Consider the following 20,773-nt stretch of genomic DNA (forward strand, 5'->3'; position numbering starts at 1 on the left):
TTTGTACTTGTCCTTGTTGAAGCTCATGAGATGCCTTTTGGCCCAATCCTCCAATTTGTCTAGGTCACTCTGAACCCTAGCCCTACCCTCCAGCATATCTACTACACCCCCAGCTTGGTGTCATCTGCAACCTTGCTGAGGGTGCGCTCATCCCATCTTCCAGTTCATTGACGAAGATATTGACCAAAGCTGGCCCCAGGACCAACCCCTGGGGTATCCACTTGATACCGGCTGCCAACTAGACATCGAGCCACTGATTATGACCCTCTGAGCCCGATGCTCCAGCCAGTTTTCTATCCACCTTACAGTCCTTTCATCCAGCTTGGACTTCCTTATGTTGCCTGGGAGAATGTTGTGGGAGACCATATCAAAAGCCTTGCTAAAAATCAACCAGTACATCACCTCCACCAGCCTCCCCACATCCAGACCCAGTCACCTCATCACAGAAGGCAATCAGGTTGATCAGGCATGACTTGCTCCTGGTGAATCCATGCTGAATTGTCTATAAAAATTGACAGTATTTTCACTTAGCTGGTTTTCCTTTGGGTTATAGCTACAGTGGGTACATTACAAGGAAACTTCCTCCTTAATTTCTTTGGCAATGATGCAAAAAAAAATCTATCAGGCTGGAAACTTAGTCAGCAAAAAATCATGACACTGCGATCCTAAAATAGTGCCACAAGCTAGCTGGAGACTTCTGGAGAACTGTTCTCAGAAACGATCCTAAAGAATTAACTATCACACAAGAGTTGCATGACAGCTCGCCAGAATTACTACATTAGCAATGGCTATATGCGCTGCCTAGTAAAATCTACCCTGCTATTTACAATACAACTAATATGCCAGGGAGTTAAAGCACAGGACATACATCAAAGTTATCCATGGGCCCAAGAAACACCACACTGCCTTTCCTGTCTTGGGTACCCATTTATCCAATGCAAAAGGGAAACTGGTTTAAAGACAAGGCATCATGTCCTAACGTGCAAATTCAGATAAATTTGACCAGCCATAATGTGCTAAAAATAAAGGACTATACAGCAATTTTTTAAAGGAGCAGCCAGGGTGTCTCTGAAAGTGATAATTGTTTTTAGACTTGACATTTAATTTTTTTTAATCTACTCACTTTACCATGATCAGCATATGCAAATCTTTAGGGAAATTAATTTAAAAATAAAATAAAACCTTTATAGTAGGGATGTCAAACATATGGTCTGTGAGTCTGAAGCTGGCCTAACCCCACCCAGGGCATGTGCTGGCCCTGGCCCCAGCCCCCCACGCTGCATGTGGTGCATGGGCTGGACCCAGTGTCATGCAGGCTGCAAACAGCACAGGGGGTCAGTTCCAATCTGGCCTGCAGTCTGACCCACAGAGGCTGGATGAGTTTGACACCCTCGCCTTACAGCAACTATTTTTGTGACATTCACAAACGCCTACAAGAGGCTTGTCTAGCCAACATCATCACTGGGACTGTGCTGGCTACAATGAAGCAGGTGCAAACATGCCTTAAAACGAGCGCGTGCTCAAAGGGAGTCAGGCAGAGCTACTATGTGGTGCTCGGCAAGCAGCTATCCTTTTCCTTTTGTAGGCATGGCTGAACTGAATTAAGTCCAATGAATTGATCCTTATATAGCTTTGCATAAAAAAAGTCCAAAGCATTATAGATTGCCATAGGAATAAGTTAGGCAAGGATCTGCTTGGGATGGTTTTGGATGTGGAAGATCCTCAGGAAGGAGGTTGGATAACCTCTAGCAGTCCCTTCCGACCCTACTTTTCTATGTTTCTATGAGTTGTCTGTCTATTGGACACCTTTCTAATGCATGTATAACTGGTAACAAGTAGATATAAAAGCTACTCAACCAGCTAGTTCCCAGAAAGAAGGGCAGAGTGGCCTATCCAAACCATCCCAAACAAATCCTTATGGACCAGCTGGTTCAGAGAGGCACGAACAATAACCTACTTTGTCAGAAGCTAGAAACAGATGTGTTCTGTATACCCGGAGACACCAAGCATAAGTTACAGCAGACATGTACATCAGCAGTATTTTGCTACCGCTCCAGAACAGCGAGTTCAAGCCTCGCTCCAGACATGCGATGAAGTCTGCCCTTAGTCAACCCAGCTGTTACTGGCTCCTTTAGGCTACAGAGTCAAAGCCATCTGGAAATGGCGCTAAACACCTCAATGCTGCGCTGCAGAAACTAACACCCGGCTCAACAGGACCTTTGACTCAGGACGGTTCACAAAATTCATGGAGGCCTGCATATGTGTAAACTGCTGGAAAATAAATGTTGGGGTCTATTTTAATACAAGTTAAAGACCAAATACTAATATCCTCCAGTCCCCAGCTCTCCAATCCACAGCTGGCAGTTTGCGGGCTGTGTGCAGCCCACAAGTAATTAAACTGCAGCCAACAGGCTTTGCTACCCAGAGGGTGAACACCGCTTATCCTTTATTCCTTTGTCCACCACCAAATTCAGGGTCTTCAGTTGCCACTGGGGACGAAAACTGGTAGCAGGGGTTTAGGTGATGGGGAGGAGGAGGAGATGAGAGAGCAGTGGCAGCATTCACACCCCGGGGTCTAAAGCTGTGCCAATGAGCTGCTGTCCCACCACCGGAGGTGCATTGTCTGGCCCTCAAGAAGCCCCATGGTCCAGGCTCAGCCCATGGGGCCAAATGAGTTGGACATGCCTGATCTAATCTAGGACCACTTCAAAATGTTTGAGGAAGAAGGGTCTTTCAATTCAAATCTTCAAACCTGAGCTCACCTATACGTGCGACAGAGGTCCTGCTGTTCATTTCTGGGTCCAACGCAGTAAAACAAACCTCATGCATCAAGCTGATAGAAAAGGGATGGACAACTTTTCCATTCACGTTTTCTTCACCAAAAATTAGTAAATACTGCAGCCAGATCTATTCAAGAGACTGACTCTTTTCACGAGATGGACATTTGGAGCCTCACATCTGCGAGACACTGGACATCAGTACTGCTGAATCCCAAACCTACCCTTCAAGTCTCCAAACCCTACCCCAATTGCAACCAGACCAACTAAGGCCCGTTTTCACAGATGCCAGATTTCAGCAAGTACATATTTTTCTTTCTCCCAAAGAGGTTTCAAGAACACAGCAGATTAAAGGGACAGTGCAGCATTAGGCTGCTACAGCTGATACAATTCTCAAAGAAGTCATGTCTTTTGGGGGATAAATTCTTCTTTCTGTGCCAGAACTGGGCATCTTTAAGGCATCAGTGGAAAGGATAGTTTCATGTTAGATGCCGGACCAGACCTTGAAAGATCAAACCTCAGACCGGTCACATGACTTTGGGCAAGTCACTAAGGACCAGATTTTCATTTAAGCACTTCCGTTAAGTGGCTTGAATTTCAAGAGTGCTTGCTTTCAATGGGAACTGCTAAGTGCCAAGCCTGATTAAAAAAACAAAAAGCCTCCCCCCAAAAAAGCAACCAAGGTTTTTACTTAGATGCCTAACTGGAAGCCGAACTTTCTTTAAAAAATCTAACCATTAGTCTGCTTGCCTCCAGTCCCCAGCTGTAAAACAGGCATGTTAGCAGGCTTCCCCATGGGAGTGCAGCATGCAAAGATGAAAAGAAACACTTTCGGCATTTCAGCCATTGCTCTGTAGCATCACTGGTTTCCTGGGGTGAACCAGCTTCCAACAGGACTGCAACAGAGAATCGTCTGTGCTAGGGGGAGGTGGCAATTAAAATAAATGGGCTTGTGACGGGCTCAAATCTTCCTGCTTTTCAGGTAGCAGGAGCTCCTGCTTTCTCCTCTTAAACCCCTTTCATTTTACCAGTCTGCCTTCCAGAATCATAGGATAATGTAGTAAAAAAATATCTTCTGCAATACTAGTTGGTCTCTTGTTAAAATATGTACTGCCACACACCGGTTTATTGATTCAAAGAAATAAATCTCCACAGGAGCTAATATTGACTTTTGTTATGAAAATGGAAGTGAATAACGAACTGACTATTGATTCAAGGAAGGAATGATATAGGGCAGCCTTTTTTAAATTAAAACAGGGATAAAATTTCAGCATAAAAAAAGAATGGCACTAAGCATCTGCTTTAGAGAGTAGTCAGCTGCAGATGACAAATCTCTTACTATTCAAAAAAATAGTCTGTTGTTGCCAAAGTGACTTAAAAGCACACGAGTTAGACACACATACCCTTCCCCATGATTACTGTACAGGCTTTTATTTATCTTACCTGTTATATATAAGAACTCCAGTACAGCCTACTGGGGTTAGCCATGACTCAGCTGCTATTCTAAACGTGAAAGGGAAGATTAGCTATCAGTTACCGGGACATACAGCACTAACACCACCGCATTTAAGGAATCTAAATGGCTTTGTTTTTTGTTTTTTAAAGTGACGGTGTGCATTTTAAATTAAATGCAGAGCAATTACATGACCAATCTCCACATGTTAACTTCCACGTTTCCTTAATGCATTTTAGGGCCCAATGGCATCATTGTGCTCTGGGGCCATGCAGTTTGGGTTACTATAAAAGTAACTGCCTCAATGCCACTATGGGCGTTTCATATGACCTCACTGGTTTCAATAGCAAATGGAGAGTTTGCAAACAATTACCAGGGCACCGACTCGTCAGAAAAAGAACAGGGCTCTTTGCTGTCAGCATCGCTCCTACAGGTCCTGTATAAACCCACTATTAGCTGCTGGAGGTCTTCTGATTTGTATTGATACACAACAGTAAAGGAAAATCCTGTTCGCATGTATAAGCAACTCCAACGAAGCTTGTACAAATATCTAAAATTGTGCCAAGGGGGCTGCGCTGTATCTTAGTGGGCCTGCACGTCCTGAGCATCTGCTGGCAAGCTGGAAGGCCGCTTAAAGAGTCTACAGCCAGGGTTGTCGGTGCGTGGAAAGGCCCTGGGCATTCTTCTGGCAGCACCACGTAAAGGCCACAGCACAGCTTCCCAGGTAGCTGGGAACAAGAAAGCTCCTGGTCTGTGCTTAATCCTCTTCAGTACCTGGATAAGATATTTTGCCTCCTACTGAGACATGAGAAACGACTTGCACCAGCGGAGAGAGGAGTCTTGCAGAAGTGGTTTGAGGATGAGCCTTCCAAGAGCTTCTCTGACTAGGGGATGCTCAGGAGCCTGCTCACCCCCTCTACACCTCTGTCCTGCTCACTGGCCCACTCTTACCAGGCCTCCTCCACTGCAACAGCTGGAAGCGCAGGAGCCTCAGCCTGTGCCGGAGCCCTGCTCAGCCTCTTCCACAACTGTGACAGCGGGCCAAGGCTGCAGGACAAAACATATTCATGAGATACTTCAGCTAAAGCCGTCAGCAGTGACAACTAACAACCACCTGACAGCTGGCATAGGTGGTGGAAGGCTGTGGCTAACGCGGCTTAGCTTTCCCCCCGAAACTAATTTTGCGGCGGCCGGCAACAGTGCCCCTGCTGTGCAGTCCCACACCGCCATACATACAGCATCAGTGCGCACCGGCCCCTGCAATGGCCCTGCGGGATGAGAGGGGCGGGGGTCAAGCCGGTGCACCCTGCACTGCACAGCCCTCCAAATAATATTTTCTCCTGCCACTTATGACAGTTGATACTAAATTTTGAAGTCCCAGCCACACCATTTTGCAGGCTCAGACTATTGCCGCATGGGTGTACATGATGGAAACCCGCACGTAAAACCAAGTGCCGTCTCTCTGGAAAAGGAAAAAAAAGGCCTGCAGCTGGCTATTGTAAGCCTTCAGAGTCAATGCCCCATTTCATGAGCTGGCCATTTTCAAACCCTTTCTTCCGAAACTCAGGAACGCCTCCTCAGTTCTCGCTGAAAGATTTTTTTTTTTTTGGTGAGCATAAGGCCTGGAATTTTTCTTTTTTAATTAAAAGTTTTTAAATGCTACAGAAGCCAAGGGGCCTTTCCTTATTAAAGAATCCAATATAATGTAATAGATAATGATAATTTGAATGGCTCTGTGTTTAGCACTGAATAAAGAAGACCTTCCTGCTACAGAAATCACATGGGATAATGAGTTTAAAAAAAAAAAATACATAGGCAAGTTACCCATTTTCCAGTAAATTCTGGGTTTCCTCTTTACCCTAGGAGTAACTTTCCACTGGTGAAACCCTCTTCAATTTTATAGGGTAGTTCAACAAGGAATGAGGGGACACATGTGGCATTGAAGTAGTACCCTGCAAGGCAGCGGGGTATGCTGGGGTACATATGTGGGGTGATAAGTATATCTCCTCGTGCCTGAAGGTACACACAGGTTCATGTTCTTGGCTGGATGAAGGCCCGTGTCTTTTCCACAAGGACACCAACAGTCCCTAAGGCACGCCTTGCCAGGCTATGGGCTGTGCAGGAGTCAAGAGGTCTCCCAAGATAGGAAAGTCCTAGGGATTGACTAAGTCTCTGGGGGAACAAAGCTGTTTTGCCTGTATATCCCCTTTTTGAAAAATAGGCCAGCCTCAATATTTTCAATTAGATCCTTCTGTTCTACCTTATTACACTTTACACCTCTGCACTTCTTCAACTTTAGATACTCTCCACCAAATTTAAGACCTACACTCAAACACCATCTCCATATTTTGAGCCCTTCTATTCAGAGGACTCACTGGACTGTACTTTGAAGCAAAACCTTCCCACAGCTGCCTCTTATTTAACCAAGGCAGATGCTGAACTGAGTTCAGATTTAGAAGTTTCCTAACGTGGCCCGAAGTCCTGATAAGCAAGTCTCACATTGTTTGGGACAGCCAACTTCATATTGCTTACGCAGACTGAAGTTGTGGGGAACTTGAGAAAGGCCCAACTCAGAGCTAGCAGAGGGCAAAGAGAGAGAAAAAAAGTGACTTTTTAAAATGTTTTTAGAAACTAAAAGGTATCAACAGGGCACAAACAACCTGTGATGCATGTGTGGCACGTGGCAGCTCAGGGACAGGATAGGCAGCATAATAGCAGGTAGGGCAGGAAACAAAGCAGAGGAACAGGAAGGCACACAGGATAATAACCAGGATGCACAGCACCAGATCAGGCAGACAAAGGGGAGTGGAAGGGCATTTGGGGCAGGTATGGGGGTAATTTGTGACACACGGGGTGGCCCCCACTGTTACAGCCATTAGCTTAGAACAGCACTAATCCCATTCACTCAAGTGCTTCATGTTAGGAATGTATTTAAATCCAGGCTGGATTAACACATAGGCAAACTAGGCACATGCCACTGTCTCCATATCTTGAGCCCTTTTATTTGAGCCCTGCACACCATCCCCTTCCCCCCCCCACCCCCCTCTCTTTGAAATGTGACTGGCTCCACATGGGTGGACGGCAGCACCAGGGTGGGGAAAGGGGTCTCGATGGCTCGAGCCCACGAATTTGTTTGCCTAGGGCCCACCAATGGGTTAATCTGGCCCTGCTTAAATACACTGCTTAACTGAAGTCACTGTTTCCTTTACCGAGAAAGGTGCCAAGCTGCAAAGCTTGGAAAGAAATCAGGGAGCAGAAATAGCTTTAGCTTTTTTTAATAGCATCTTTCATACCCACTGTATCCTGAAACACATTTTAGAGAGGGAGGGCAGGCAGGCGGGCATCCACATGAATTAGCAAAGGAGATATGCAAGAGCCCAACAGGGCAAGCCATCCCTTACACGGGTCAGAGGGTACTGTACTTGAGTAAGCAAAGGTTTAAGTGAAGAAAGCTTGCTGGAAGAGACAAACAAATTGCAGTTCCCCGGTTTATGGCTTTTCAAAAGCTTCTGTGCGATTTAAAAACACAAGTCCCATGGAAAGCCAACGGGACTCGCTCACAAATCATCCTGGGTATTTCAAAAACCTCCCCCAGGTTTCTGCCCAGAGCATGAAATACAGGCTTTCTCCCCACACACAGCCCGTTAATTATTAACCATGCTTTAAAAGAGAAGGGGTTTTAAATAATCTCTCTCAACTAAAGATTCAAAAAGTTACAGAACGTTTTAAAGAGAAGAGCTCACCCCAGAAGAAATAAAAGGGGGAGAAGGGGGAACAACAAGAAAAGCTAAAGGCAGAAGAGCGTTAACATTAACCCAGTTGGCCAAGAAAATAAAAAAAGTATGATCTCTAGGGTGAAAACACGATTCAGCTTTTCAATGATAGCCTTATCATTAGACAAACTGGATCCCACCTGTGAAATGAAATGGTGGCAGAGGCGTTTTAAACATTGCAGAAACTATTAAAAATGGGTTACCTTGCGATCTTCCTTAAAGAGCTCGGCAGCGGTTGTGAAATGTGGGATGGAATTTTTACAGTGTGGGCACCCTGTTTGGCATGGGAAGAAAAAGAAAAAAAATGTAAAATTCATTGTATTAAAAAAAAGGAAAAAGAAAAAAAAAGAGATATTAGGGAAAACTCAAAGACAAGCTTGCAGGTGAATCAGATAAAAATTGGCATTAAAAGGAATTACAGATGAGAGGTTCTCACACCCTGAGCAGAGGGATGCTAGCAGTTTACCGTGCTGTCATCAGGAAGATGACTTAATCATGAGTTTGAGTCGCATTGATCCCAATAAGATTTAATCGTCCGCTTAATTTCAGGCATGTGCTTAAGTGCTGTTCTGAACGAGGACCAAGACACAGGGGTATCCTCTTTCATGCCTGTCACTTAACTAGCATTAGACAGCAAGCTACATGCAAATTAATCCCTTTCCTACTATTGTATTTCCACACTCGCAGTTCCTGCAGTTGCCTCGCAGATGGCCTGAGATTGCAAATGGGAGAAGGGGCAGTCGTGAATGGAGAGAAGTGATGGCCTCAAGGGTTGGAAACTGGAAGAGAAGCTCCCGGGACACCAGTCTCCCTCAATATTCAAATAGCTGACAGCGTTGGAGAACCACCTGCCTGAGCCAGGCCTGACTTTGCAGTAGGGAGGAAGTCTGCACCGGCCTTTTGCATGGGGAGAATGGAACCGAATTTGGAGCTGGGGTTACAATTGCCCGTTTACCCATGCATTAAAGGGCAGTGCCCAGTTTGAAAGGATGGGCAGGGTTGGAAACCACAAACCTTACAAATACAGGGGTTAAGGGGTTGGCACTGAGGAGACCTGAGAAAACTTTGGGGAAGACTGACCAATCCCTGTTTGTACCATTGTGGTCTTCAGTCTAAGGGCCAGCCAGCCCCACACTTACACAGGCACGAAAGTCACTCAGATAATTTAGAGGTGGGTGGGAAATCACATCAAGAACGTAAAGCCTACCTTCTTTATTAGAGACAACGCTTCATTTTCTGCTCTCTCGGGTCAGCAGCTATGTATATGACTAATCTGAGCTACTCTTTAAATATTTTGTTCTACATTAGATGCACCTAAGCAAACATAAGTAACTAAAATATATACAGTGATTTTTTTCTTCCCAACTGAATTTAGAGAGATTTTTTTTTTTTTTTTGCAAGCAAGCTGTCAAAGCTCTTCTTTTTCAGTTAGTACAAGGAAACTGGCCAACTTCTGTCAACCAAGTGTTGCTGCAACATAAAGGTGCAAAGTTAAACAGAGAAGCATTCCTGCCTCTGCCTTCAAATAATAAAGGGCAACATGTAGGCAACTGGATGCCTACAAGCACACCGTGCAGCTAATGTTACTCTTACTGTCATTCATCATTGTAAAATATTGGTTAATAAGCAGCGTCTTCCTTCTTAGGCAGTACTGAACAAATGCCCTAGCACGATGTTGAAAGGCGCCGTGCTATTGGAAGGGGCATGTCTTTCAGGTCTACGATACATTAAACCAAGGTGCTGGTGTCAGAGATCATGCAGCGCTTTTCATAAGGGAAGATTGCTAACCCAGAAATCTTTGGCCAAATTACAATTTCTGTAATTACCCTCTACTGTGATACAAACTCTGCTTTCAAAATATAAAGACCGTTCTTCCTTTAGAATGGGATTCTCAAAATGCATATATGCCTTATGCAGCTCAAATCCCATGGAAAGTCAGTAATAAGTAGCAAAAACCAATGAAAGTAGCTTGCTGACTTGATACAAGTCACTCAGGCACTTTCAAAAGTCCCATCCTTAGTGCCCTGAACTTATACGTAGCACAGGGCAGCTGCAGTCCAGGAGCAGTATAGCGTGCCTACTATCGTGGTACTTTAAGTATTTCTGGTGTTAGTCCGAGGATGCAAGGTGCCTGCGTGGTCCAAAAGGTAAGGAACCCAGGATTCTGGGTTCGATTCCCTGGTCTGTCACCAATCTGTGGTGCAACCAAGACAAGTCACGTTACCTCTCTGCCTCGTTTCCAACCCACCCTCTGCCAGATGCTTTGAACATAAGGTTTTCAGGGCTGCACCTGCCGCCAAACAGACTTTGTACAATGTAAAACAGTGGCCTAGGGTCAGATAAGTCCCTTGGTGCTACTGAAAACAAATACAATGGGAGTTGGCACTAATGCCTGATAACTTTTCAGAAACAGAGGAGAATCAAGCACCCATGAGAGGTGTGCTCTCGCTCATCTAGATAACTCAGGTCACTTTGCAAGCACACTCAACTCTGTCCTTCTAACCCGACAAAAATCCCCATCAGCAAACCCAGCGGTGAGCTGGATGGGCAATACCTGGTCTGTCTGCAGACTAGGTTTGGCACGTGGTCCTGGATGTGCAGTGGGGTGTTGGGGCAGCCTGGCCCTAACCCAGCCTCACTGCGGTGGAGGGGGCTTGATGCTACCCCAACCCAACCTGGTAGGTGGAGGGGAGGGATGTGGCCTTGCTCCAATCCAGCCATACAGGGAGAGGGGACATGGCCCAGCCCCAAGGGAAAATGGGGTTTGATCTCGATGTGTAGGGGTGGGGGGTTGACACAGTCCCGAGCAGGGTAAGGAGATGCAGCCCAGCACCCACCCTGCCATACAGAGGGAAGGGGGCATGGCCCAGCTCTGACTTGCTGGGCAGGACCTGGCATCTGGGGATTTGGCAACTGGGGAAGGTGGTTGTATTAACTGCCACCACTTCCCCACCACCAAATTTTCTGACCTGTGGGTAGACTCATGGGCAGGATGCCATGGACTAGTAGTTGAACACCCCTGAGCTAGCCCAAAGAAACTGTAAAGGAGGAAGGGGGGGGGGGGGGCATTTTCCAACCAGAGTTGGAATCTCAAATTTTACAAAAGCTCATTAAGTAACCCATGCAAAGAAAACAGAAGTCTCATAGGAAACATGCAACTTTAATTAAAGTCTTCCTCCAAGTTAGCAAATCTCCTTCAGACAACACAATGCATGTAATGCATTGGTCGATGCGTTATTCCCCTAGTGCCCAATCCACAGAGGATGGCAATCCCTTAAAGCCATAAACAACTTTGAGAGTTTGGGCTTACAACAGGTCCTTCTTGTCAAAGACATCTGTGGTAAGCCAAGAGATAACGAGAGCATCCCTTCAGACACAAGACAGCTCACTTTGTATTACAAATGCAACCTGGCATTTCATAGTGGTCAACAGATGGCAATTAATAATGCTGCCAGGGTGGCAGTGAAGATGTTGAAAAGGAGATTAATATACTCATGGGGGGCAGGGACGGGTGTCAACAGTCATTCAACAATTATAGCCACCATGCAATTATTAACCTGTACTGCAGGGCAATATTTAAACACAGGACATAAAGATAGTTATGTGGTTCAGGCAAAGGTTTATGGGTTCTGAAGGCTACACAAGAGTATTATATGACCTAGACCAGTGGTTTTCAACCTGTGGTCCACAGATGTCTGAGGGTTCACGACTATGTCTGAGGGATCCATGAAAGAGGACTAGGATCAATGAGAAGTATGTGCATACTCGCCCCTTACAATTCAAAGGGGCCCACACCTCCATTCAAAATTTCCAAAGAGGTCAGCACCTCCACTTGAAATTTTTTAGGAGTCCATAAATTAAAAAAAAGGTTGAAAAAACACTGATCTAGACTATTGCTTAGGGTCTTCCAAGTGCTGTAAGCAAGTTCAGGGTTTGTAGGCAATAATGCAATGTTGAGGAGACTCAGCAGATGTCACGATTCACAGTCACTGGTAAAAACCCTAATCCTCCCAGTTTTAACCTATATCTTACATGCTCCTCAGCTCCTGAGAGTTGCTTTCACTAGGTTATCCCCGGCTTCCTTACTTTTATGCTTATCATCCCACTCCAACCTGCAAATTACTTTTGCATTTGCCAAAGTGTGGCTTACACCACTTCACACCTCACCTCCTTTGGCCCAGAGTGCTCTCGTCCCTGCACTTTGATCACAAAGCTAAAAACACCACCATATGGCTTTTGGCATCACCGACTCTTCAAGTCCGATGGGCCTTTCGTTAGCTCTGGACATCTATCTGTGGAACAGATGTGAATTTTGTGCTGAATCCTTAAGGAGCTTCAAGAAGTCATCAAGAGAGATGTGGGAAGAGCACATCATATGGAACAGCAGAACATCATCTGTTACAACTTAAAAGGCTTGCCAAGTGTCGAAAACTGGAAGTCACCCAATTCAAGCTTTCTATTTAAAGTGTGTGCACACACATGCACATACAAGCAGAGGACGAAGTCTTTACTTTGACAGAAGGAAAACTTATTCCCACCACTCCCTCTTCACACCCACTCTCACACTTTTCTTTAAAGTATTCACACTACTGTGGAGATTTGAATGCAGAAAGAGGAAATGATCAAGCACTGTATGTTAAGATAGGAAAGTGTGTAGCCATTTTCCAGATGGGCTGTAATGGAAAGCGATTAAACATTTAGCATCTGAAGGCGTGGATGAGATGTCACAAGTGGCCAGGTTCGATCCCACACATTTAACAATCACCTAGGGTTTTAATTTTAGTACAGACCTGGGAGCCCGAATTTCTCAGGCAACTTTGAAAATCCTAGCCACCGTCCCCAGGGGGAAAAGCTGGACAACAGGAGCATTTTCCAAAGCAGAAGACCCATTGTGTTCTAGGGAGGAGAGGTTCCCCTGTCCCTCACCCTGTTTGGCTTGGTGGACCGCAGCTTTATTTTGGCAGCACAAGGTTATTTATGAGAGACTTGGGATCAGTTCACGTGCCCTTAAATTGGGCCACAGCATCTGGGTGCTCTGGGTTGCACAGTCAAGATGGAGGTCTTTGTCTGGAAGAGTTCAGGTTCCCATGACAAGGGTCAATGCAGTCAAAGCAGGAAATAGGGACGTGGGTGGTGGAAATAGGGACATATAGGAAACTGGGATGTGGGTGGAATTACCTAGTGGTAAGACACCCGAGACACGGGTGCAGTCCATGTTAGATTCGCCAGGGGATGGGAGGGGGTCTGGTATAAAAATTGGATTCAGGAGCTGTAGCTGAGGTCAGGGTCAGACTTTGAGAACTGAACTGCTTTCTTGGTAGTCCAGCTTCAGGAATGATAAAGGCCTGGTTCTCAGAGTGTGGACCACTTAGTTCTTTGAAAACCCAGCTACTGTGCAGGGTCCCAAATTTCACATCCAGAAGTGTCAAGGCAAAGAAAACCCTTAATCACTTTTCAATATAATTAACCAGAATTCCTTTCCTATGCAAAATCCCATGAAGGCATCATATGCACTGATAGGAATGCAAGAGATCACTGTATTAAGTGCAACAGCATGCAGCTGATTTCCCTCTATTGCAAGGGTGATAGAAAGATATTGCAATCCTAGCTAGAGAGCCTCTGCTTTATAGATCAAGCAGTAACAGCTCATGCTTTATGTTTGGAGGCTCTCAGTTTATCCCGTGGAGGGCCAGCCAAGAAGGCAGCTGCCATGAACCAGTGAAACTTTCTAGGACAGCAGAACTACCTGTTTGCACCTGGCATTGTCCATCACTGCAATGGAAGCAGCTGTGCAAGTTGCTTGGACATGCTCCCTCCAGTCACTAGTTGGTCTGGGAACAACTGCATGAGAGCACCACAGGCTGGACAGGGTCACAGGGTGAAAGAAGAGGCCGTATCTGCCTCTGATAAGAATACTGGGGAATTAAAGCCATCAAGAGGGTGATTTCCAGGAGGGTCTCAGCACCACACATCATCCAGAAGGGCTTGAATTGCCTGACCAGTGGGATGCACCGCAGAGTCAAGAAATTTGGGGAAATAATGGCTACGTTGATCCTGAGGCAAGTTCTTTTTATTTTTCTGGCCTGGTATCCTCATGTGCTGAATCTATTGATTGTATTAACAGCTGCATTTCAGAGGACCTTGTCTTGGTGTCTATGAAATAAGCTGTAAAGAACAGATTTAGATTTGTGCAATGCAGGGGTCCACAGGTTGCGAGCACACTACTGGGTATCAGGGACAATGGAGGTTGGTACAAAAGCAGGATGCACCATTTGGAAAGGTGCATTTTAAAGATTTCAAGGCAATCCTGTCATCCTAATGGCAAGCTAGAGAAAAAATTTTGAGTTAAGTGGGATGCTGTTTCAGAACACCATGGCACCAACTGATTGCACACCATCAAGCAAAGCAAAATAATAAGCAAAGATATCTTCAAGTTGACTAGATCTAATAAATACTCCTTTTGTACAAGAAACCTACCTTAATAGTGAACAGATTGAGGAAAGGCAATAAAAACCAAAACCAAGTAAAGGTGAGAATTAAAATGGGACAAAACAAACTGACCACCCTGCTTGTTGCAAATGATTGCAGATATTTGCCCTAACACATCAGACAAAGGATAACACGTGCAATTGTAGAGCAGCCAAAATAGCAAAGGAGAAATGTGATGGGGTTAATTAGAAAAAAAAAGGACTTTCAAGTAATGAAGATGTCAAAGGAACATCCTATCCCTGTTTTGGCTGGAGTACAATGTTCCTATTAAGGGATTTTTAAACTAAGTGTGTCCTTTACAGATGTCAAAAGCTCAAAGGAAAAACTTGAGAAACTTTAGAAATTCAGATGCAGTAAATTATTGGGAGCAGATGGTACTTATCAAGAGGTCCCAAGAGTAGTGTGTGAAACAGATACTGGCCACCTGACCAACATTCACCATATTGAATTTATAATACATCTGGGTAAAATTTTACCCAAACCGCCCGAGTGACCCATGTCTCATTTTCAAAAGATTTGGATTCCTAAAGGCTTAAGTCTTTTTCCAGCTATCCTTAAGAGTCTAAGCCACTTAAGGCTGTGCCTAATGCAAAAGATGCATGGCTTTAATTATACCCACATTGTTAACATGATACAGTCCCTCCAGAGTAGACACAGTTCTATCACTACAAATGGGCTTATGTATCAGTATATGCTTTTTATTTTGATTTCCAAACAGAAAGGAGTTTATCCTAGCTATAACACATGGGAAAAGAGTGAAGCTGACAGTAATGAACATTAATCAGAAATTAACAATTGTAGAAAACTGATAAGGAAAGCAAAAGCACACAAATAGGAGTCTACAGGCAGCAGAGATAAAGACAATCAGGACAAGTTTTAAATAGATGAGGAGCAAGAGGAATCCTAATAGTGATCCATTACTAGATGGTAATGGAAGAACTGTCATATATTAATACAGAAAAGGCAAAAGTAATGCATAAATATTTCCACCCTATATTTGAGGAAAAAAATTGACAATGTAGTCATATCACAAAAGGAGAATAAAGCACTTTCCCTTCCAAGTGATCAGTAGGATATTAAACAGAGGCTATGGAAGTTACTCATTTATAAATCAAGAAATAGGTCCAGATAAGTCGTGTTAAAGGGTTTTTAAAAAAAGCTGACCAGGGAGTAATTCGGACCATTAATATTCATTTTTGAGAACTCATCAAAACACTGGGGAAGTTCCAGGAAAGTGGAAGAAAGCCAGCACCGTGCCACTTCCCAAATAGGCAAAGAGGGTAATTGTAGGGTTAGAAATGCTCCACTTCAAGTAAGGATTAATTTGTGGAAGTGCTCTAGCCTGTTGTATACATGAGGCATGGTCAGGTGATGACAACGGTCCCTTTTGATCTTCTAATCTATGGAGTCCAAAACAAAATAGTTATACAAGTGCAAGTTACTGTATAGACCAGGCATTACGCATCTTTGAAAACTGGGCCCAATACATTTAACCTGGCTGTTTACTATAATTTTCACACAAAACACACTATGCAATACTGTACACAGAAGCCATAAATAGTTTGATAGTTGACCAATTAAGTAAACAGATTTAAGATGCACCATTTTGAAAGGGACCGTTTCAATATACCTTCATGTGCTTAGGGTTGCAGATGGCTTCAGGGTGCAACTGATTGCCAACTTAACTCATCAGCGCTGTCCCAATAATGACCTGTGCTCTTTTCTCCATACTACAGAAAATGGTTTCACTTCTTCACCCACCTTTAGCACCTCTCATCCCCAAAAGATTTGATGGACACGAGTCGTCACAAATTGCCCCTGATCAGTAGGCATTGTTTTCTCCCTTTTTCATATGGTTTAAAGATAAACTGAGTCAAAGAGAGGGTGACCTGCTCAACAGGTTCAATTCTGGTAGGTACTGACCACATCGGGGAAGTGCTGACCGCATTCAGCAGCAAAGCACGTGGAAGCTGCAAGTGCTTTTCAGGATGCGTTGTACAGTACAAATTGCATAGCAAAGAATGGAGCCCCAGAGCCCCAACTCCTCGTCTCCTGTTCTCTGTAATCGCCCTTCGAATAACAGGGAGAGACGCAGCCTTCCATTATAGGTTTAAAACAACTACTCTAGGAAGTGAAAGCAGCACATTATGCAGCTATCAGAACAAACAGAGGAGCTGACAGGTAGGAGAGGAAAGGAAGGCAGCTTCCATTTCGACAATTTCAAGCAATTAAAACAAGGATATTACTTGGTCAATCAAGGACAGATAGGCCAAGTGCAATCACAGTGAAGATAAGAACTGAAAAATAGATAGTGCTTAAACTAACACAATTCATGCAGCTGCGCAAGTTATTGAAACCATAGGCGATTTTGAGAAAGCTATCTGGAGATGTTACTGAAAGGTTAATTTGCTTTTGTTCCACCAGTGGAGAACGGCAGGGCCTTTTAATTGAATATCTGGACCCAATGCTTGCTTTATGATACGACCTGACATGCAGCATAACTTGTGCCCGAGGAGTACGATTATTAATAATTGAAGTGGGGGGGCCTCCTTTGATTTGAGAGGGTCAGGAGGTTTTCAGTTAAGCGTCAGGTCAATCAGGGCTTGCCTCATTGCTCTCAACGATGACATACAAGCCATTAATAACTGCTCTCACACACCGCTTGCTGTCTGCTGAGAGACGCGACCTTTTCTTTTAGCAACCCTTTAAAACAACAACAAAAAAAGCTGATTTCCATTCCAGTCCAAGGCTTGAAGGAAAGGCTCGCTGACTGTACATGGAAGAAATGGGAGTGCAGGCCAAACATACAGTATCATAGTACGGTGCGCGGGAAGATCTGCAGTGTTTGAAGTCTGAGGAGACATGCTAACGTAGGAGAAAAGGTGGCTGGACAATAGCAAGGAGACTAGTATGCCAAATGCTGACTCCAAGGGATTCAGGAGGAAATCATACAAAATGAGGGTTGGGCGGGCCCTCAGGAGGTCACCATCTAGTCCAACCCCCTGCTCAAAGCAGGACCAGCCCCAACTACATCACCCCAGCCAGGGCTTTGTCTACCCGGGTCTTAAACACCTCCAGGGACGGAGATGCCGCCACCTCTCTGGGTCACCTCTTCCATCAGGAATAAACAAAGAAAGGAAGAATATTTTGTGTCCTGGAAATAAGAGGTGGTACGCGAGGAAGTTTCCCCACTAGATCCAAGCGCTCTCTAGAACTCACAAGACGACAATATAATGGGAAGTCTAGAGGGATAAAACAGAGGAAGAGAGGGGCTCCTTGCTCACGTGAGCTGATCTGCTGGAGCCAGCCTGAATGGGACAGTTGCAAGCCACCTCGCTAGCCCAGCTGTTAATAGTCTAATCAAATGCTTATTCTCCGATAAAAATCCAAAATTCTTCTATTACAAATCCCAAATCCACATTTTTGTGATGAAAATGAAACACCACATATATATATAAGCTGAATACAATGTTTTATGGAGATATTTACAATTTTAAAGCAATTTAGAAGCCTACTAGTGCCTCAATCGTCATAATAAAATAAATTCTAAATACCTGTATACTTTGGCATTTGATTTGGGGTTTTTTTATCATGGAAAAATCAGAGCTCCTCCTGCCCCCTTTGCTCACCAGGGTGTGGACCCGGCTGCAGCTGTCTCCCCTCTCCGCCTGGCTGCTTTGTGCTCCTGAGCAGCCCTGATATGCCAGTGCCCCAGGCCTGCCAGTGCCCCTTGCTCCTAACCCACAGCCCCCTGGCCCTGCCAGTGCCCCTCACTCCCCCCTGGCCCTGGCTGGGCAGTGCCCCCAGCCCTACTCCCTCCCTCATTGTGGCCACTACTGCCTCAATCTGACTCCCCTGTGTCACCTATGCCTCCCCCACCTCCTATGCCCCCCATAGATTTACCTGCAGGCAGCTGGAGGAGCCACTCTCCACCACTGGTTGGCCGTATGGCTGGACTCCTGCATGCGTGCGTGTACACACATGCACAGGGTGCCGGCCTGCATCCCGCTCCCCCTACCCCAAGCAGCCCCTTGCAGGCTGGAACTCTGCCAGCCTGCAAGGGGAAACCTGCTGCTTCCTGTGTTTTTCTCATACAAAGGAGAACATTTGCATTTTTCCGTGGCAAGCAGAAAACCCAGATCCCTGCTCATCGCATGCTTGCAGGCAAGTCTCAATTATGCTGCCTACATTTTTGAACTGTGTAATGAGAAAGTTACATCTACTTGACAGCAATGCCAAGAGGATCCATCAGGTCAGGAGTGTGTGACATTTGACCCATGGGGCTCCCCACGGCTCTGGATATTTGGCAGCGGGGGAGCCATGCTAATGTTAAATGCCTTCCCTGTTGCCTGATATCTAGAACACTGGAAAGTCCCACAGGTTGTATGATATGGCTTTGCACACTACAAACATGTGGCCAGATTCAACGCGTGTGGCCGGGCTAGGAACGTGGCAAGAGCCAGCACGTAGGGTTGGGTCAGAGAGCAGGATCACACCCTCGTGCCAACCCTGCACATGGGATCCAGCCCCCAGACCAGCACCACACCGCTCATCTGAGCACCATAGCATTAGGTGTTTGCGCAGCCCAGAGTACTTGCGGAGTGCCAATTACTGATCTTAGTAGGAAGGGAGCAGACTTTGGATCACATGCTCCCACAGAACCCCTCTCCTGGTGCTTTCCAAAATCCTAGGTCATCTGAGCTCAGTACGCACAAAACACCTACTGGATGCAGAATTTCATTACCCCTTAAAGTGCACTTATCCAAAGGATGTGCATAACATGCAGTGAAAGAGCGCCCAGGTAACTATGGCTACAGCTCTGCCTATGCATTTACTTCTTGAATACAGTATTTATCTCATTACTTTGTCAAACACTCGAGTTATCTGGAGTGCAAGGGTCCTATGTAAAACCAAAGCCTTTTAAAACCACTACCTTGAACATGAGCAGCTTTTTTTTTGGAGGGGGAGGGGGTAGGAAGGCCAGACATGTAGGGACCCCTGACATTTTTGGGGATAGCAAGGAAGGAGAAAGGCTCTTATGCAGGATTCCTCAGCTAGATTTCCCATAACAGGAACCGGGGCTGAGTCTTGACTAATAGCACAATACCAGTGCTCAGCCGATACTGTAATTTGGACCCTTAAACAGCAAGTAATCCTGCAAATCAGAAAAGTGTACAGTGCCCGCCTCTAGCTTGCAACTACAAGGGTTAATTTTATAAAAGATAGAGGGGAGTGGGAGGGAAGGTTGGTACACTCAGAATAAAGCTGGCATTTCAGACCTAGAGCTCTGGGATTTTTCATGCGCCTTCTGCCAATTCCCTGTGGCATCTAATGTACATGCACAATGGTCAACAGCTTCCTCGCAGCTGTATTTCTTAAAAAGCAGGCTTCAACCCGGCATCTCATGTTGTAAGCACAATTAACAGTGGCCATATTTAGCAGTAAGAGCAAATGAAGAGGCATTCAGCACCTAGATGCTGGATTTGCAGATACAGCTGGGTAGTCAAAAGGTAAAGTATAGATGGGGGGGGGGGGCAATTAATTGCACTATCAAAATTACACCTGATAAATCCCAGCCTGACTCAAAAGCAGGCCCCTGAAATATTGCTGTAATACTGTAAATCTGCACTGGTTTCACATTGCACAATGCCAGTTGTATTTTTGTGGGAGGGAATATTTGGTGGCAACTGGTTCAAGTGGCCCTTTTGTTAAATCATCCGTTGAAGCCATCCCTGTCTTGTGTGTGTGAAGAGGTCAGCTTCGCAAGAGGTAAATCTCCCGCCCAACGATTCAATCAGTTGTAACATTTTAAGGTTTTTAAAGATTTGAAGTGGGAATCCTGTCTCTCAGAATGAGGGAGGGGGACCCTGACAAATTTATCTTCAGGTTTAATGCCACAGTTGTATTCCCAGAGCGCCCTGCCTGTTCCCGCCTTGGCTGCGTTCAGTCCATTAAACTGACTCATAACTTCTGAGTTAAGAGTAATGGTGAAGAGCAGTTCTCTCGGTGCTAATTAATATCCTCAGACACAAACACTGCGCCAGCCTGACCTCTTTTCAGATTCATCCTTTATCAAAAACAGACCATTAGTGGACTCGGTGGAGAGCACTGGCATCAACACTATTTACAGCAATAAGCATGAATCTGACTGATGTGATAGTCGATAGCAAACACCCCGCTAACGAACAGAAGAAAACTGGCTGCAACGCTCACATAAATAATCAAAACCGCAAAATACACATGCTGCATTTGAAGAACCCTTATCCGAGCGCTCACATCTC

At 45.1% G+C, this 20,773-nt stretch overlaps 1 protein-coding gene across 3 annotated transcripts in view; it reads right to left on the minus strand.

The window, feature by feature from the left end:
- The window catches only part of PDIA5 (protein disulfide isomerase family A member 5), a 159,462-nt gene that overhangs the window by 11,197 nt on the left and 127,492 nt on the right, over nucleotides 1-20,773 (minus strand). For 2 of the 3 annotated variants that reach the window (XM_019522578.1, XM_019522579.1), the window contains exon 15: nucleotides 8,207-8,277. The exons of the other annotated variant lie outside the window; for it this stretch is intronic. In XM_019522578.1, the coding sequence (XP_019378123.1) occupies nucleotides 8,207-8,277 (71 nt within the window). The remainder of the gene's footprint in view (nucleotides 1-8,206; nucleotides 8,278-20,773) is intronic. 3 annotated transcript variants of the gene reach the window in all.

This window comes from Gavialis gangeticus, unplaced genomic scaffold (assembly GCF_001723915.1).
Source record: "Gavialis gangeticus isolate Ggan-Ray unplaced genomic scaffold, GavGan_comp1, whole genome shotgun sequence".
Classification (NCBI taxonomy): domain Eukaryota; kingdom Metazoa; phylum Chordata; order Crocodylia; family Gavialidae; genus Gavialis; species Gavialis gangeticus.